This window comes from Chanodichthys erythropterus, chromosome 9 (assembly GCF_024489055.1).
Source record: "Chanodichthys erythropterus isolate Z2021 chromosome 9, ASM2448905v1, whole genome shotgun sequence".
Lineage (NCBI taxonomy): Eukaryota > Metazoa > Chordata > Actinopteri > Cypriniformes > Xenocyprididae > Chanodichthys > Chanodichthys erythropterus.
In genome coordinates, this window is record NC_090229.1 from 2,107,348 (window position 1) to 2,126,422 (window position 19,075).

General features: G+C 37.1%; 2 protein-coding genes across 4 annotated transcripts; one reads left to right on the forward strand and one right to left on the reverse strand.

Annotated features, from left to right (window-relative positions):
- Nucleotides 1-3,586: 3,586 nt before the first annotated feature.
- On the reverse strand, nt 3,587-6,208 carry sprb (sepiapterin reductase b). The gene is made up of 3 exons (XM_067393415.1): nt 5,760-6,208; nt 5,387-5,677; nt 3,587-3,777 (listed from the first exon to the last, which is right to left on the reverse strand). Exons 1-3 carry the CDS (start codon nt 6,091-6,093, stop codon nt 3,587-3,589), a joined length of 816 nt encoding a protein of 271 aa, XP_067249516.1. The 5' UTR covers nt 6,094-6,208.
- A 1,220-nt stretch (nt 6,209-7,428) lies between these two features.
- Nucleotides 7,429-19,060, forward strand: smyd1b (SET and MYND domain containing 1b). Of its 3 annotated transcripts, XM_067394194.1 has the most exons (11): nt 7,438-7,615; nt 7,700-7,987; nt 9,764-9,940; nt 10,096-10,309; nt 11,123-11,253; nt 11,728-11,766; nt 13,276-13,471; nt 14,930-15,022; nt 15,103-15,266; nt 17,122-17,290; nt 17,458-19,060. In XM_067394194.1, exons 2-11 carry the CDS (start codon nt 7,866-7,868, stop codon nt 17,611-17,613), a joined length of 1,461 nt encoding a protein of 486 aa, XP_067250295.1. In that variant the 5' UTR covers nt 7,438-7,615; nt 7,700-7,865; the 3' UTR covers nt 17,614-19,060. The 3 variants fall into 3 exon arrangements, with proteins under 3 accessions (XP_067250297.1, XP_067250296.1, XP_067250295.1); XM_067394196.1 differs by lacking the exon at nt 9,764-9,940 and having other exon boundaries at nt 7,429-7,987; XM_067394195.1 differs by lacking the exon at nt 11,728-11,766 and having other exon boundaries at nt 7,437-7,987.
- The last annotated feature ends 15 nt before the right edge of the window (nt 19,061-19,075 follow it).

The following is a 19,075-nucleotide window of genomic DNA, read 5'->3' on the forward strand; positions in this document are numbered from 1 at the left end:
CAAAGACGCGTGAAGATGGAAACCTGCTTCCCTCCTTCAGAGCATTACATAATGCTAGTCGCTGCTTTATCTGCGGGAGAGAATGGAGGTCTTCACGCTGCTGGGTATAACGCGTGCTCGTACTCACTGTTTCAGCACCGCGGACAGCGACGCGCGTCAGCTCGGCCGCGTTCATTCACCGTGGCGTCCGCCGCGGGTCCACACACCAGCGCGCGGTGTTTATCTTGACAGGAGCGCGTCTCGGATGATGATTATGATGATGATGATAGTCAGCGGATGCGTGTATCAGCTGAGCCACACACCCACCTCCGCCCCGCCCCTCTGCCGCACGTCAGCCACGCCCCCAGGAACGCCGACGGCACTGCGCATGTGCGTAGTATATGGCATAGGCCGCTCATAGGTTGTACTACGCGCATGCGCACTTCGTCACCCGTCATCCTGAGAGAGCCACAGAAAGGAAGTGAAATATTTTCTCACATTTAGCTATTTTATATTCACGTTTTTCCTCAAACAGCGTCAGAATTCTCGTTTCACAACCACAAGTCTTCATAGAGGGTTCAAAATAATCCCTGTGCAGTTTCTGTTCCGCAAAATATTGTCTTTATTATTCCAGTGACGTAGATATTCTCCTAAACAGAGCTGTTCACATCGTTCATGAATAAATCGAATTGATTCGAACTGAGACAGTCACGTGTCGCCACCTACTGGCGGAACGAGTGATCCAAACTATGAACCGTGTTGTTTTCCAGTTCTCCAGTGTTTGTTTGAATTGAATATGAATTATTGATGATTTATTTAAGCTATTTAACACTTGAAAATCTCTCCGTTCAATAATAGGGAACAAACAGTGATGATGCGATATTTGCATATTCATCTCCTCATTCATTTGCATACTGAGTTGTTATTGGTCTCGCCATCTTTGCATATATTTAACCATTTCTAAATATATGTTCTTCTAAAGGTTAAACTATTGCCATGTTTCAACATTAAAACATTTTTTCATTTCATTAAATCTCTCACCGACAGCTTCATTATACAAGCACAGGTTTGGTCTCCATTCACAAATTCACTGATGACATCAACAGCCAGCTGTTACCGTGGCAACCGGCTCCATCAAAGAGACAGCTTATGTGTGTCATGTGACAGGAAGAAGAGGTGCCATGAAAAAAGCCTGTAAGTGTTAATGTCAGATGATCATATTGTTTCTGCGATCTATTCAGTGTGATTTATGTCATATTCTGTTTATTTTGGCAAGTAAAAAATGTAAATAAAAATATATTATTCTGCTTGCTTGCACAATAAACGCTTCCCATAATAATAGACTTAACACTAACAATAAATTATAATTATTAGATTAACATCGTATTTTTAATGGTTTCATTGATAATAAATGAAATTGATCATTTGAATCTAACCATGTCATTTATAAAATTAAAGAATATTTTTATGATTGAATTTTTAGTGTTTTTTTGTATTATTTTTATGTGTTTTAATTTTTTAATTATTTATTTTAATTTGACATTTGTGATTTAATTTTTGGTAGTGTTTCATTTTTGGTGTTTTAATTTTACATTTTTTATTTAATTTTTTAGTAAGTGTTTTATTTTAATAGCTTTTTTATATTGATGATTTAATTTAGTAATTGTTTTATTTTAGTTTTTTAGTTTTAAATTATTTGTTGTAATTTTAAAATTTTATGATTAAATGTTTTAAGTTTTATTTTAATAGTTTTTATTTTTAATTAATTTATCGTTATTTTACATTTTTGTTTTAATTTTTAGTGTTTTATTTTAATAGTTTCTGTAATTTTATATTTTTATGATTTAATTTTTAGCGTTTTATTTTAATTGTTTTTATTTTTAAATATTTCTTTATTTTTTACTTAAATTTTAGTGTTTTATTGTAAATTTGAATTATTTTTTGTCATTTTAAATTTTTATAATTTAATTTTTATCAAGTTTTATTTTTATTTTTTTTTGTGTGTTTTGGTGCCATCTAGTGGATTAAGTGAAAAAACAACATGATGTAGTGGACAAATGCAGTTTTATGCAAAAGTTTGGGCCCCTTATAATTATCATATTATCAGTTTATAATCTGCTGGGTTTCGAAGCAGCAACAGTAACATTTAAATTCTGAAATAACATTTATTGAATCAACAGAAACAGCTCAATGTGATTCATTGCAAAAATTCGACCACCCAATGGAATAATCGCAAATATTGGTATGCACTGACGTCACTTTCCCGCGGGAACACGCGCCTCAGCCGGACTGAAGAGCTGCTGACTGGATTTAATAGAGGAAACTGCGAGAAAAACACGATTAAACTCGATAATGTTCCTGCTACAACTGACCAAAGATCCAGTTATCAAGCAGTCAGGAATATTTATATGTGCCTGATTTCTACGCCGGGAAAATGCATAAAGCAAATCTGCCTGTGAACGCTTTATATAAACACAATATAGGTAGGTCTAAATCCGAGTGATCATTTATATCAATGTTATATATATTATCCAGTCCTATTTTGTCAGTATTTATTTAAAAACAGCTAATATAAGATGGTAAATATTTAATTGTTGAGTTAGCAATACAATACTTACCTCAAAATTCAACATATTGACACAAAATGATAACTGCAATGAAAAGTCCAATTGTTTTTGTGGATTGAAGCGATTAATTTTTCTGTAGCTTTCTTCAGTCTGTTAAAATATATCTCAGATTTAATCAGTATTGAGTGTTTTTCGCGGCATTCACTCAGTGGGCGTGACCGCAGTCTCAACGGCCGACGGTGACGTCACGACAGTTTGGTGTTGCAACCAATCATCAAGTGACTACAGGTATTCAAATCTCCACAGCTGAACTTGTGTTTTTCACATTTTATTTATTTCATAAACTCAATTCTGCTACTCTAAGAAGTATTTAGTCTGAAAAACATCACATTATCCAGCGTATTTTCTCCAGAAACATCATTATGATCTTTTCTTAATTTATTAATTATTATGCAGCCTCAGAGGGGTGCCCAAACATGTGCATAAAACTAAATATTCTCTGTTTTAAATCACGTGTTTTCCTCTGATGTTCCGTCGAACACCGCTAGAGGTCCTCAGCTGCTTTAAACTCCACACAGGAACACTGATCAACATTTATTCATTCATTCTATAAAAACGTGCATATTTCTAAACAGATTTACACATATTTAATGTAGACTTAAAATTAATAAAAAGAATACAAATCTATCAACAACATGATATAACATAATTTTCATTATTGTCTTTTTTAGTACAAATATTTAAACATTCTTAAATCATGATTACTGAAAAATCATCAAAATGAAGTGAGTTTGTGCTTAAAACAAGAACAAATATCTCACAATAGAGTCAGAAAAATCATCTTAATTCAAAGAGAAAACATGATGATTTTTTGTTCTTGTTTTAAGCACAATCTCATTTTCCAGCCTTGATATCTTCAGTCGTTTCTCTTCTCCAGTAAATGAATCTTGATTGTGAATGTTGAGATGTTTGTGCTGAGGAAGATCATCATGTTTTGCAGTGAAGTCTGTATGTACACAAGCTGTGGTTCTGAATCTCTGCTAAAGCTCGTAGAAGTCCAGATGAGCGCCGGACGGGAAGTCGTCGTCCAGCAGGAGCTTCATGAGTTTGGCTCCGGACTCGCGGCAGGAGAGCAGCTGACCCTCGGAGCACATGGAGCAGAAGGAGCGCCGCAGCGTCAGGTCTCCAGAGAAACGCCGCGCCTGAAGCTGCATGTCTGTGTCCAGAGGACCTGCGGCACCGTGAGATCAGAAACATGTTCGAGAGTCTTCCTCACACACCTCTTTTCATTTGATCAGTGTGTTTTTGTCACAGTGGCCCCAGATTTTAAGTTAATATTTCAGTAACACATTTGCATGTTCACGGTTGTTCTCTGATGTCGGGTAATGGTCACATGACATGCAGGTAAAAAATAAAGTATTGCATCTTTTTTAGTAAGTGTTTTATTTTGATTGTTTGCTTTTATTTTAATATTAGTTGTTTTACATTTATGTAAAAAATTACATTTTACACTGTTTTATGATTGAATGTTTTGTGTTTTATTTAACATTTATTGATTATAATTTTACTTTTTTTTATGATTAACATTTTTAGTGGGTGATAATTTGATTGTTTTATTTTTTTACATTTTTTTTAATTTTTATGATTTAATCTTTAGTATTTAAAAAATATATATATTTTATTTTGACACTTTATTATTTAAGTTTTGGTAAGTGTTTATTTTTTGTTTTAATTTTAAATTATTTATTTTAATTTTACATTTTTATGTTTTAACATTTAGTATTATGTTTTATGTGTTTTAATTCCTTTTCTGTTTTAATTCTTTTTTCTTTTTTTACATTTTATGATTTAATTTGTAGTAAGGGTTTTATTTTTTGTTTTTATTTAAAAATTATTTTATTTTTAATTATTTATGAATTAATTTATTAAGTGTTTTATTAATTTTATTATTTAATTATTTATTATTTTTAGTAATTGTATAATTTTTCATGTTTTAATTTTAAATTGTTTATTTTATTTTTTACATTTTATTATTTAAAAATTAAGGGTTTTATTTTTTGTTTCTATTTTAAAATTATTTATTTTATTTTTTAGAGCATTTTATGATTTTATTTGTTAGTGTTTATTCATTTTACATTTTTATGATTTAATTTTTAGTGTTTTATTTAAATTAAATATTCTTTATGATTTAATTTTTAGTAATTTTATTTTTGTTGTTTTTAAAATTATGTATTGTAATTTTACAATTTTATGATTTAATTTATTTAGTTTTATTGTAATTGTTTTTATTTTTTAATTAATTATTTTGATTTTATGTTTATGATTTAATTTGTAGCTTTTATTTTAATTGTTTTTATTTTTTAATTATTTATTTTGATTTTATGTGCATAATTTAATTTGTATCTTTTATTTTAATTGTCTTTATTTTTAATTGTTTATTTTATTTTGACATTTTATTATTTAATTTTTAATAAGTGTTTTTTTAATTATTATTTATTTTGATTTTAAGTTTATGATTTAATTTGTAGCTTTTATTTTAATTGTTTTTATTTTTTAATTATTTATTTTGATTTTATGTTCATAATTTAATTTGTAGCTTTTATTTTAATTGTCTCTATTTTTAATTGTTTATTTTATTTTGACATTTTATTATTTAATTTTTAATAAGTGTTTTTTTAATTATTATTTGTTTTGATTTTAAGTTTATGAATGTTTTATTGTAATTGTCTTTATTTTCAATTGTTTATTTATTTTAAGGGTTTTTAAGTCCTGCCACAAACAAACGGTAGCGATGTTTCTGTATGTTACTACAGGTCATTTCTGCATCATCAGACACTCACCCGGAGCGTAACTCAGCACTCGGACGTCCGGCTCCTCCTCGGCCAACACTCGGAACATCATGTCCCGGGCGGCTTTCCCGGTGCAGTACAGGACCCAGGACGGGAAGGGCTTCAGCGCGCACAGAGAGCTGATGTTGACCACCGTGCGCCGCAGGCCGAGGCGACGAGGAAACGCCTGCAGAACGCCAGCCGTCAGACTGAGAGCGGCGCTCACGTTGAGCGACAGGTACCGGTTGACCTCCGCGGGGTCCGTGAACGTCTGAGCGAAGCGAGAAACGTCGCCCAGAGAGGCTGGAAAGAGAGAGGAGAGCTGTCACACATATTTTATAAACACATATTTGTGTTATCAGTGATGAGGCGAGCTTCAGCACACCTGCGTTGTTGATCAGAAGCAAGTGCTCCATTTCAGACGAGGACGTCTCTTTAGCCGCCTGAAGCGTTTTCTCCACGCCCTCCGTCTTCTCCAGATCCGCCTGCACGCAGCGCACGTCCAGTTTGTTCTGTCCGCCGTACAGGGTCACGATGTCTTCCTTCACCTCGGTCAGCTGATCCGTGGTCCGGGCCACCAGCAGCAGGACGGATCCGGGCTTCAGCAGGCAGCTCAGCTGGAACGCCAGCGTCCGGCCGTAGCCTTTGGAGGCTCCCGTGATGATGCACAGCGCTCTTCCCAGATCCCCGCAGGACACTCCAGAGATCACGTCTTCCATTGTGGGACACTGACGAGGAGCTGGAGGTGGGATGACGGAGCAGCTCAGCGGAGCGCCGCTTTATGTCGAGTGACTCCGAGAGGAACGAATCCATTTCACACGGAGGGACACAAGATCTTTCACAAAGAGAGCATGAATGTGCAGAATATAACATTTTTTCCAGCACAAACATCTAAACATCCTTAAATCAAGAATCATTTACTGGAGAAGAGAAACGACTGAAGATATCAAGACTTGATTGATGAAAAATGCTTAGAAATCTGTCAGGGGAGTCAGAAAAACAATCTTGTTTTCTCTTTGAATTCAGTTTATTATATTTGCTCTTGTTTTAAGCACAAACTCACTTCATTTCTCAGTCTTAATATCTTCAGTCATTTCTCTTCTTCAGTAAATGAATCTTGATTTAAGGATGTTTAGATATTTGTGCTGGAAAACGAGACAGAAACACTGATCATTTTTTGCAGTGTAAAGCATTTAGTGTTCATTTTTAGTGTAAATAACATCTAAAACTCTTACAAATGAGAAAAACAAGTAATGAATTATACAGGAACCGACGAGAGTGAAGCAGAATAACAGCAGAGTGGAAGTGTAAATGCGGAACAGGACGGAAAAGAGATTCTCTTTCATAAGACGCACAAGCAGAACTATATAATTATGATATAGGAATAAGAGCAGCTGTCCAGAGCAGTGTGTGTGTCGCTCGTCCGGCACTAATCGTCCGAGCATGTGTTCTCACGTGACGGTCAGGAGGACACAGAATACAGTCACTGCCGCTCTTCCTGACGGATGAATATCAGGAATTAATCAAACTACACTTTATTAAAAATAAAGCACTCTGTAAGCAAACAAAACATCAGTAGAAAGTTGGACATTTTGCATTAAGTTTGCAGATGTTTCTAAAAACACATTTGAAAAATCAATACGGAAACTTTTTGAAAGAGTCTCTTCTGCTCATCAGGTGTTTATTTGATCAAAAATACTGTAAAAATGTGAAATATTTTTGTAATGTAAATCAGCTGTTTTCTCTGTGAATATACAGTAAAGTGTAATTTATTCCTGTGAATTTTCAGCATCATTACTCCAGTCTTCAGTGTCACATGATCCTTCAGAAATCATTCTGATATGAAACATTTATGATTATTTTGAGTGTTGAAAACCGTTAATATTTCTGTGGAAACTGATGCATTTTATTTCTCAGGATTCTTTGATGAGTAGAAAGTTCAGAAGAGCAGCATGTCAGTCGATCATGTGGGCCGTGTTGAGTAGACGCGTCACACTCTTGACCAGCGGGTCAGTCACAGTAACGGCTGCATGTTTCGTTGGACTCTTGAATGGACTTGTGGTTAGTGTTGGAAGCAGCCAGAAGGTGCCGGCGGGGGAAGGAAGGTGCTGGAAGCGGTCCGGCGGGTGTCCAGGGGGCGGCAGCTGTCTTTTCTCCCCTCTTGACTGGCGGCTCCAACTGAGGGACAAAAATATCCCAAACTGAGGCTCTTACGGCGAGGGAAATACAGGCGTTTGAAATGTGTGCAAATGTTTGCTATCTGAAAGAGCATTAAATCTCTAACGCAGTAATTTCTGTGTGTGCCTGTTTCTGCTCTCTCCACAGTCCTCTGGACCTCCGGACCCGGACCGTCCCGTCCACAGCCTCACGCCTCACCTCGACACCCCCCGACTGAACCCCAACATGGTACAGCTGGAGCCGGGGCTATTTTAGAAAGTGCCAGTGAATCCCAGCTGTCAGTCTGAAGCTCACTGCGGTTCGAGAAGAAGACATGGAGTTTGTGGAAGTGTTTGACTCTCCAGGGAAAGGCCGGGGCCTGCGGGCCACCAAAGAGGCTTGGGCCGGAGACGTCCTGTTCGCTGAAGCCCCTTTCGCATCTGTGGTGTTTGACAGGTAAGAGTCTGATCGAAGTACAGTCTAACATGATGATTTCTACAGGAAGTGAAGGAGCAGGAACATACAGGTCATTAGATCAGTGATGGACACTAAACCAGAGCAAATATCTGCTAACGGAGTCAGAAAAATAAACATAACATTTTTCTGACTCCATCGGCAGATATTTGCTCTTGTTTTAAGCACAAACTCACTTCATTTCTCAGTCTAAAAATCTTCAGTAATTTCTCTTCTCCAGTAAATGAATCTTGATTTAAGGATGTTTAGATATTTGTGCTGGAAAACAAGACCGAACATGATTTCTGAAGAGTAAAATTACACTAGCGTTTGATGTTGCGTGTTTAACTGAAATAAAATGAAATATATAAACTTGTTTTATTTCAGCTAGTTGACAAGACAACATTTCTCATTTTCATTTAGTAACTTGATGTACTGAAATAACAAAGTAAAACTGAAACAAAAATGAATAAAAACTATATTAAGAAAGAACAAAAACTATTAAAAATGATGACTAAAACTACTAAAAACTCACTAAAATTCAAATGAAAACTGAAAAATATAAACATAAAAACTGTAAAAACCGGCATGTTTACAATAAAACACTTTTTCTACTTCAAAATTTGCCGTTTCTTTAATTATTTGTGAAATTTACTAGCGTTTTCTGAGTGAAAAACTAAATCACAAATTTTACACAGTAAAATCATTTTCCATTGAATTCCATTCCAATATACTGTAAAAACTCTATTACAATGCATTCTGGGTAATATAATTTGTTATTTTCAAGAAAGTTACCTATAAGGTATTTTCTCGAAAACGACAGATATTACCCAGAATGCATTGTTTTTTACAGTATATTACTTATATTACAATGCATTCTGGGTAATATCTGTCATTTTTGAGAAAGTGGCCTACAGGCCTCTTTACTTAAATCAACAAATACTACCCAGAATGGATTGTTTTTATGGTATATTACTGTTTCATTGGAAAACAGTATTTTACTGTGTAAATGTTTAGTTTTTTAGTTATTTTTTAGTGTTCAGTGTAATTCAAAATATTACTAAAAACTATAATAATGAACTCTGAGAAATATTCTGTGCAGAACTCAATTTCACAGAACGCTTTATGCCAAAAAGCAGAATGACTGCAATCACGTTACTTTCACGTTTAACAGGTTATTTCAATTTTTTCTAGTGACGAATCATGTTTACGAGCTGCTTAATTCATAGAAATGAATCATCATAATGTTCAAACAAAAATAATGAATTAAAGCTATATCTATAAAATGATCACATGATCTGAACCCCGATATGAAGCGCCTGACGGAGCCATGTAAAGTTCCATGAGGAACCTTTTCAAATAAGAATATGTATCAGTGATGCACTGATTAAACTGAGCTTCGAATAACATCTGAATCTAAAGTGAGGTCAGTTCAGTCGAGTCATATGCTGTTGATAGTCTATATTTAACCTTGAGATGATTCCTGTGGCGGTTCCAGAGCTAAAAACACTGTAAAATCAAGATTAGAGTCGAGCAATTTAGATTCAGAAGTGAAGAATCTTATTTGCTCACCATGAAGAATCAGTTTTGAACGTGTAAAAATAGGATTGCATAAGATGATTCAGCATGAAAGAATAAAGTGGGTCAGGAACACTGTGTCACGGCCATACGTGTTTATGTTTGTTCCTAAAACATGTGCTTTGCCTGGAGAATGTGTTTGTAACTCAGCGTTCAAACGTGCTGCGAGAGCGTGACCTGCATCTGTTGTTTCCGCTCCAGTTACGCCGACAGGGTCTGTCACGGCTGCTTCCGGCGTCAGGAGAAGCTGCAGCGATGCGGGCAGTGCAGGTTTGCGCAGTACTGCGACAGGACGTGTCAGCGCGCCGCCTGGGAAGAACACAAGCAAGAGTGTGCTGCGATCAAGAGCTACGGCAAAGTGCCCAATGAAAACGTCCGGTAGGAGCTTAAACACTCCACCGAGGTTGAGTTATGATGCGTGTCAGATGACAGTCTAAATGCACATTAATGTTTTCAGATGCATTTTATGCCCACGCTCCCTTCACAGTACAGTCATGAACTTTCTCATCTTCAAATCTGATCGTGTGTTTTAGCCTCGCCGCCCGCATCTTGTGGCGTTTGGATAAGGAGGGCAGCGTGGTGTCGGACATGCAGCTGACCACCCTGGACGAGCTGGAGGACCACATCTATGACATCACCGGCGATGACCTGAAGGACTTCAAAGTCGACATACACAATTTCCTAGACTTCTGGCCTCGTTCCAGCAAACCGCACACGGTGGACAGCGTCTCGCACATCCTCGGAGTGGTACGTGACCTTCTGATCATCCTATCAGGTGTCCAGAAGTGCACTGCTGCTCAAACGCTTGGAATAATTACAATGTTTTTATGTTATTGTCTCTTATGTTCACCAAAAATACTGTTCCAATGTAAATCAGCTGTTTTCTATGTGAATATACAGTAAAGTGTAATTTATTCCTGTGATCAAAGCTGAATTACTCCAGTCTTCAGAGTCACATGATCCTTCAGAAATCATTCTGATATGATGATTTTGATGCTCAAACATTTATGATTATTATCAGTGTTGGAAACAGTTCATATTTTTATTTCTCAGGATTCTTTGATGAATATAAAGTTCAAAAGAACAGCATTTATTTGAAATAGAATCTTTTGCAACATTATAAATGTCACTTTTGATCAGTTTAATGCGTCCTTGATGAATAAAAGTATTAATTTCATGATTTTCTTACAATTTCTTTTTTAAATCTTGCTCATCCTAAACTTTTGAATAGCTGTGTATCACAAATATGAACTGTTTTCAATAATCATAAATGTTTGTTGAGCATCAAATCATCATATCAGAATGATTTCTGAAGGATCATGTGACACTGAAGACTGGAGTAATGATGCTGAAAATTCAGCTTTGATCACAGGAATAAATTACATTTTACTGTATTTTCACATAGAAAACAGCTGATTTACACTGGAATAATATTTCACAGTTTTTACTGCTTTGGTGAACATATCTTCTTTCAATAACATTAAAAAATCGTGATCATTTCAAACTTTTGAGCGGCGGTGTGCACATCACATGCTGTAACTCTTGGTTCATGTGTGCCAGATCAACTGTAACGGGTTCGTGGTGAGCGATCAGAGAGGTCTGCATGCTGTTGCCGTCGGCTTGTTTCCCAACTTGTGTCTGGTCAACCACGACTGCTGGCCCAACTGCACCGTCATTCTCAACAACGGCAAGTAAGTTCATCTTCACATCCTCTGTGGAGAGCGTGAGAGCAGCCAGGTGAAAGTAGCATGGGTGGCTGAGGAATCAGAGAGAAGATGGCTGGAGGAAGTGAGAGTTTGAACTGAAAGAGTTGGGAAGGGTCGGCCGAGCTGGAATAACCCGCCTGGCGCTCATGTGATTCACGGTTTCCGTGAAATGCTGTACTGTAGAGATCATTGATGTTTGGTGTGTTCATGCATTTTTGTCATAATGTTCGTGAAATTCGTGTCAACACTCATGATGTTCAGATAAGAGTCAGTGGGTGAACAAGATTCGATTGGAAACGAGAGAATGTCTAAATAAAGCTGTGTGTGATTTTGATCTGAAGTACCATTCCTCTCGCACACCTCGCCTCAGGACATGATGTGTGTAACCAGCTTTCAGGTTGTAGTTGTGCATCTTTTTAATGTCAGAACAACAACAAGGCTTCTTGATTTGTGTTTCAGTCAGTCGGCTGTCGATACTATGTATCACTCTCAGAAGAGGTGGGTCCGTTCAGCTCTACCTCTGTTCATCAGATCTTCCTCTCTCAGCTTTCTACCATCACATCCATCAGCCCAAATAATCAACTACCCAAACACAGCCGAACACTCACGAGTTTACCTGTAACGCCTACCCAGCTAACAAAATATATTCTGAGAACGTTTTGATAAAGTTGTGAAAATGTTATTTCTGAACATTCAAAACATCCCATTTTTTAAAATGTTTTAAAGTTATTCCTTGTTCCTTAAGTGAACAGTCTATTCTTCAAACATTATGGGAACGTTACTTTTGAATGTTCTCTCAACGTTCTGAAACAAGTATTTACATTTAAAAATGTTACACGAACATCCACCTGAAACATTTCTGGACAAAACATTACATGAATGATGTATAAATAACATGTTTGCGCTAATGCTTTGAGATAACGTTGAACAAACATTCTATTAATGTTACTGTGAGAACGTTTGTTCATAACTTTGAGAGAACCTTGACAGAACGTTCTGAGAGTGTTGTACACTAAAAAATGCTGGATTTAAAATGGACAAATTCAGTGATTGGGTTGCTTTTAACCCAGCGATTAGGATGTTTTAACCCAGCAATTGGGTGAAAGGATTGCTTTTAACCCAGCGATTGGGTTGTTTTAGCCCAGTGAAACATTTATTGAATGACTTATTAATAAATGTTCACCTTTTGATTATTATTGTTGCCTCTAGTAATTATGTGTCTGATTTTTGGGTTCATTTTAAGCCAGATATAGTAATTTTTAAACAATAGTTGAGTTAAACAAAACTACCCAGCACATTAGGCAAAAATTTAACCCAACTGCTGGGTTTGTCCATTTTTCAACCCAACTTGGGTTGTTTTTAACCCATTTTAAGAGTGTATGTTAGCTGGGTAGAATCTGGATTAAACCCCATATACTGATATTTAAAAAAACTTTCCATACAGAGATGGGATGGATTAAAAAACCATTAAAAGGATAAGGCTCAAATGTAAATTCTGTTATCATTTACCAATACTCATGTTGTTTCATCATGTTTCACTGAAGAAAGAAACTCATACAGGTGTGGAACGACACGAGAGTGAAGAAATTATGACAGAATTTAGGTTTGTGACTGAACGATGACGAGTTTGACTGTAACGGCGAGTGCTGATGGGTGGTTGGTCCATTTGTTGTCACTTCTAACCTCTTTCACACCTAATAACAGATTCTTCCAGCACTGACAGCTGCCACAACTAATTACCCTTTTCATATGCAAATATATGTGAGTTCACCACTTTCTGAACATTTGTCAGGCTCGTCTGTGTGTGTCGTTGTGTTTCCGTCCGTCAGATCAAGTTAAGATGTTGTATATGATCATTATCTGGGTCTATATACAAAACCTCCTGCGTTTCTGCCTACAGTAGTTAGTGAAGAGTGCTTACTTGCTTGATCTGGAGGGCCTGTTGACCGCAGGAAGTGGTTCTGCTGAGGTGTGTAGTTTAGCCCACCGAGCCTGTCTGTGTCACAGAATCGAGCTGCGAGCGCTGGGTAAGATCAGTCCCGGAGAAGAAGTGACCGTGTCGTATGTGGACTATCTCAACCTGTCTGAAGATCGCAGGCGCATGCTGAAGCAGCAGTATTTCTTCGACTGCACCTGCGAGCACTGCACCAACAAAACCAAAGATGACCTGAAGATGGCCGGAGCAGTGGTGGACGGAGAGAAGGTGAAGTTACTCGCAATATTGGGGCGCTTCGTTTAAAATGTGCATTGGCCTAGAATAACACATCTATGGAAGCAACAGAATAAACATAAAAAAAAGGTAGTTGCCACTTTCTATTTCACAATTCAGACTTTTTTGTCTCAGTTTTTCTCAGAATTATGCGAGTTCATGCAGAAAACAAGTCTGAATTGTGAGATACAAACTAGCAATTGCAAGAAAAAAGTCTGGATTATTAGATAAAAGTCACAATTATTTTACATATATTTTTTTAATGTGTGGTGTAAATAAGCTTCCATACACATCCGTCACAAATGTGGTAAAAAAAAACACAGTACTGCATTTTTTCACCCAAAAATGATCGTTCCGCCAACATTTAGTTGTTCTAAACCTGTGAATGAATGACTGACGCAGATACGAGAAGACACGAGACACGGCATGTTGTCAGCACTATCTGCAGTCCTGCGGCTCTGGACAGATTAGTGCCGTTATATATAGCAGTGCTTCAGTGAGAGAGTGCCACAGATAAGGAGCAGAATTCCAGTCTGGAGCTCGTATTACTGACCCTCAGAACACAGAGGATGATTATTAGGAGGTCATTTGATCATCTAGATCAAGGTCCACAGGGGCGTGCTCGGTGGTCCGTGGAAAAGTTTAGAGAAAAACATCAATAATGCACAAAAATCAATACCAAAAATAAGATTGAAATAAATTAATTTATAAATAATTTAATAAAAATTAAACCAAAAATAAATAAAAAGTAGATTAAAATATATTTAAAAAATAACTAAATAATAAAAAAAAGTCAACAATAAAATAAGATTTAAATAAATTAATTTATAAATAATTAAATAAAAATTTGATAAAAAAAAAGATTAATTAAAATAGAAATAAATAACTAAATAATGCATCTAATTGTGCAGTACTGTAGTTAGTAGAAAAATTTAATAATGTAACTATTTAGAAATATTTATATTTTTTACAGTGTAAATGGAGTCTCTACACACTGTAAAACATGGTAACCTTCCATTCTTAACATAAAGAGCCATTTCTGCTGGATGTAACCCACAGAAACTAGTTTTGTTTGTATAATTAATGTATTTAGGTTGATTTTAGCAATATTAAATCATATTTTTGACTTCATTCAGCCAGTTTAGGTTGCCATTTTTGTCAGTATACAAGAAACTAGATGCCTTTAAATGTTAGGCGGGGCTTCTTCACACAATGATGACCTAAAAGATTGAAAACCTCTGATGTAACCGACTTGATTAGTTTGTGTTGCGTTCAGAAGGTTTAATTGCACACACAACCATAAAACCAAACAATACTCCTGCGTCAGAGAATCAGTTCAGTGATTCAGTTCTGCCCTGAAATATTATTAAATTCGGTTTAGTTCAACTGTGTTTTTCACTGTTTATTTGTGTATTCCTGTAGCTCAATTATATTTTATGTTCTGCTCTGAAGGTGCCAGAAGAGAAGGTGAAAGAGATCACGGAGTACAGCCGGACAATGCTGGAGAAGATGGAGAAGGCCCGGATAGAAGCCAACTACAACGAGGTAAAGACGAGTGTTCGTGCGGACGAGCCTCATGCAGCCGCGCGAGTGTGACGTGACGCGAGTGTGGTGTGTGTGTGCAGGTGGTGAAGATCTGCCGCGAGTGTGTGGAGAAGCAGGAGAACGTCCTGGCCGACACACACATCTATCAGCTGCGCATGTGGTGCACGCTCAGCGAGGTGCTGTCCTACCTGCAGTTCTTCGAGGAGGCGTCTACATACGCGCGCAAGATGGTGGAGGGATACCTGTAAGTGTGTGCGATCATGTGACATGCAGTCAGGCAAATTTAAAGGATGCTTTTGTTCCATGTTCGTTACCGAAGGTGTGTAGGCACCTACTGTGTCTGCTGGCGTTCTTCTTCTTCTGCTCTTGAGTAGAACCGTGTGGTAGACAGGTGTGTAATTTGGCACACAGATAGAGGACAGTCCCATCATTACCCACACCAATTTTGGAGTCTCTAACTCAATCCCTCTAGCGCCACCAGCTGTCCAAAGTTGCACTCATGTAAGGCCTAGAAGCAGAAAACATTGATTCTGTGACTCAAGACGGTTCGATTGACGCCATTTTCCATCATGACAATTTTCTGGCATTTTGAATTTTCCAAAAAAACTACTTTTTCGAACTCCTGCTAGGCTGCTGCTCCGATTTTCAGGAAAATTTAACCAGATCATCTTCAGATCATGGTATTCAAGTCGATTTCTCAAACCGTTTTCGAAAAACGTGCATTTGAATTTTACGTAGCGTTTGCTAAAACAGACGTAAGGCTGTTTCTCCTCAACACTTTATCATATTCAGACCAAACTTGGTCCATGTCATCACAAGCATGACCTGAGGTTACATGCTGCGTTTCGACGCAGCGCCACCTACTGGTCCAGAGACATTAAAAATTGCTATTTTTGCTTATAACTTATAAATAGTTTGTTAGATTCGGGGCATCATGCCGAGTCGAATGATATCCAATTTTCCCATATCGGCCATTTTGGGCTTCAACAATTTTGAATTTGCATTGGCGTATCGTTACGAAACTCAGTATGGGTCTTCGGCACCATGACTTGACAGTATTCAAAAGGTTTCTGTGCAGAAGTTAATGAAACTTACAAAAATTATAACTTTTGAAGAAATTAGCCTATTGTAATGAAGCTTAAATTATTTGGGTCATGCCGAGATCATGGATACCAATTTTGCCATATTTGGCCAAACTTCCTGTCCGCCATTTTGATTGTCTGTTAAAACCAAAAATTTTTTAACTCCTTCTTGACTGTTCGTCTGATTTTCACCAAAATCGAATCACATCATCTTTAGACTGTGCCGACAAAAGGTTATGGATTTCGTGCCGATAGATGAAATCATTTTCGTATACCAACAAATGTGATGGCATGATACCAAAACGACTCTAAAGGCTGTATGTCTCAAATGCTTTGGCATATTGACACCAAACTTTGCACGTGTCATTGTCACTTCACTCTGACCACACACCATCAATTTGGTCACTGCACCCCCTATTGGTCGAAAATGATAAACCATTAAATCTTAACTAGTGACTGTGTGTTTATGATTTTTCAGTCATTTTTCCTAAAATCATCTTAATAAGCCTTTAATTGCTCATTGGTGCCGTCAGTGTGAAGCTCCCGGCCGTGAATTGGCCCCTTAATTGCTGCTTGCAGCTATATTCTATCTTTAATGTTGATGTTTGAGCATGAAAACGCTCTGCAGAGTTCCAGTTCAGTGTTTCTGAACTCCTGAAACGCCTCCATCTTATTCCTCATTTAAATAATTAATATGCAGAAAAAAAGGGGCGGGGCCTGGTTGAGTTAGTTAGTGGTGTGATGAAACTGGCGGTTATGGTAAGGGGCGGGACATTCCCCAAACACCAATCACAACACACTGCTTCATCCGACCAATCAGAGCACATTGTGCTTTTCAGAAGGAGGGGCTTCATAGAGACAGGAAGTAAACAGAGCGTTACTGACAGACTGGGAAGAGAGGAGCTGCAACAATGGAGAATATGAGGAGAATAATCAACATTCAATCTAGTAGAGCACAAAAACAACATCAAGAGTTTGTAAAAGGGCATAATAAGGCATCTTTATATGTTTGAACAGAAAACTGTACCATCCCAACAACGCTCAGCTGGGAATGGCTACGATGAGGGCCGGCGTGACGCACTGGCAGGCGGGGCTCATAGAGGTCGGTCACGGCATGATCTGCAAGGCTTACGCCATCCTGATGATCACCCACGGCCCGACACATCCCATCACCAAAGACCTGGAGGTAAAGCTGCTGCTAACACATACAAAAGTGTTTATTGAAGTTACGAACTCATTGATATCCTCGTAATGTTTAGAAGGACACGAGTAAATCGTTTAAATCTGACGCATTCAGAAAGAGCAGTCACGGTTTCACTGCAGTGTCTGACAGCGCCGCTCTGCTCCCATCAGGCCATGCGTGTGCAGACGGAGATGGAGCTGCGCATGTTCAAGCAGAACGAGTACGTGTATCACTCGATGCGCGAGGCGGCGCTGCAGAACCAGCCCATGAAGATGATGGCAGAACCGGTCGCTGAGAGCATCAAGGGCCTGTTCCGCAGGAAGTGACCTCACACTCCGACGACACGGTCCACTGTGACAGACACGCTCAGGTCAACCGCAGACTCGCGTTTTACATTCATGCAGATTTTATTCTAAACGATAATATGAAACGCTGTTAGAAGAAGCTTCTGTGTGGAGCTCCGTTCTGAAGAACCCTTTAAACACGAAAGATTCATATAAGGAGAAATACTTTCATGTTTAATGAGTTATTCATGTGTTTTCTAGTGATAAAGCAAGTTTACAAACTGCATAAACCAAACTAATTCATTAAACCTAAATCCAGTGCTTGTAATTGATTTCATGATTACATAATCAGATTCTGTATTTTGATTACTTTACATTTTAAAATACTCATAGACTACAGTTACGTTTCTATTGATCACATGCTATTCTTACAGTGGCAGTAAATTATCATTGATTGATCATTGATTTTCCCTACTACTACTTTTTTATCTTAAGCTTGTATCCGTTCAGAAGGTTTGTGGAATCGCACACGCAGCATTTGATCACTGGATTTACAGAAATCATTTCACTTTTAACGTCACACACACTCTAAAATAACTGTAAAAAACTAAACACATTTACGCAGTAAAATGCCGTTTTCCATTGGAACTGTAATATATGGTAAAAACAATGCATTCTGGGTAATATGTCATTTTCGAGAAAGTATCCTTTAGGCCTCTTTTTTTTTAAAATGACAAATATTACCCAGAATGCATTATTTTTATGGTTTATTACTGTTTCAATGGAAAACAGTATTTTACTGTGTAAGTTTGTTATTTTTTAGTGTGTATGTAATCAGCTCCTGACGAACACATTAATTATGATTGTCTTTGGAAGCCTTTTGTGTTTCAAACACATTAAAATGTACAAATTCATGTCATTCATTTCATATTTACATGCAATATAATAACCTGACACACCCCCTGAGATTTCAAGTTTATAAGTTGGGTAATAAAACAATAAAATGTCATAAATAATGATAATAATAATAATAATATATTCATGGTTCTATTATGTCAGTTAATGGTCACATGACATGCAGATAAAATATTTTTAGCAAGTGTTTGTTTATTTTTCTAGTTTTTTTTTATTAGTTTTTCATTAAACTCAAATATCAACATGGTGTGAGATTATCCTATTTAAATCAGTGTGATGAATGAGGTAATCTAAAAGCAATCCGATTACGTTATCTTAAATGTGTAAGGTGATGGATTTCATAACCAGTTTTTTGTCACGTAACATTGAATCTGTAACTACATTTACTACATTTTGTAAGTAATCTACCCAGACTGATCCATACAGAAGCTTTTCCTCTAAGAGTGCAGGTTTATTAGACAAACCGAGATTTATCATTTTCTAAATCACGTGACTGTATCAAGGTCACATGGGTTTTTTTAGACTTCTTTGTTTGTGAGTGTAAAGTGTTTTTGTAATTAAAGGTTTAAATGAGGATGTTCGTGGTTCG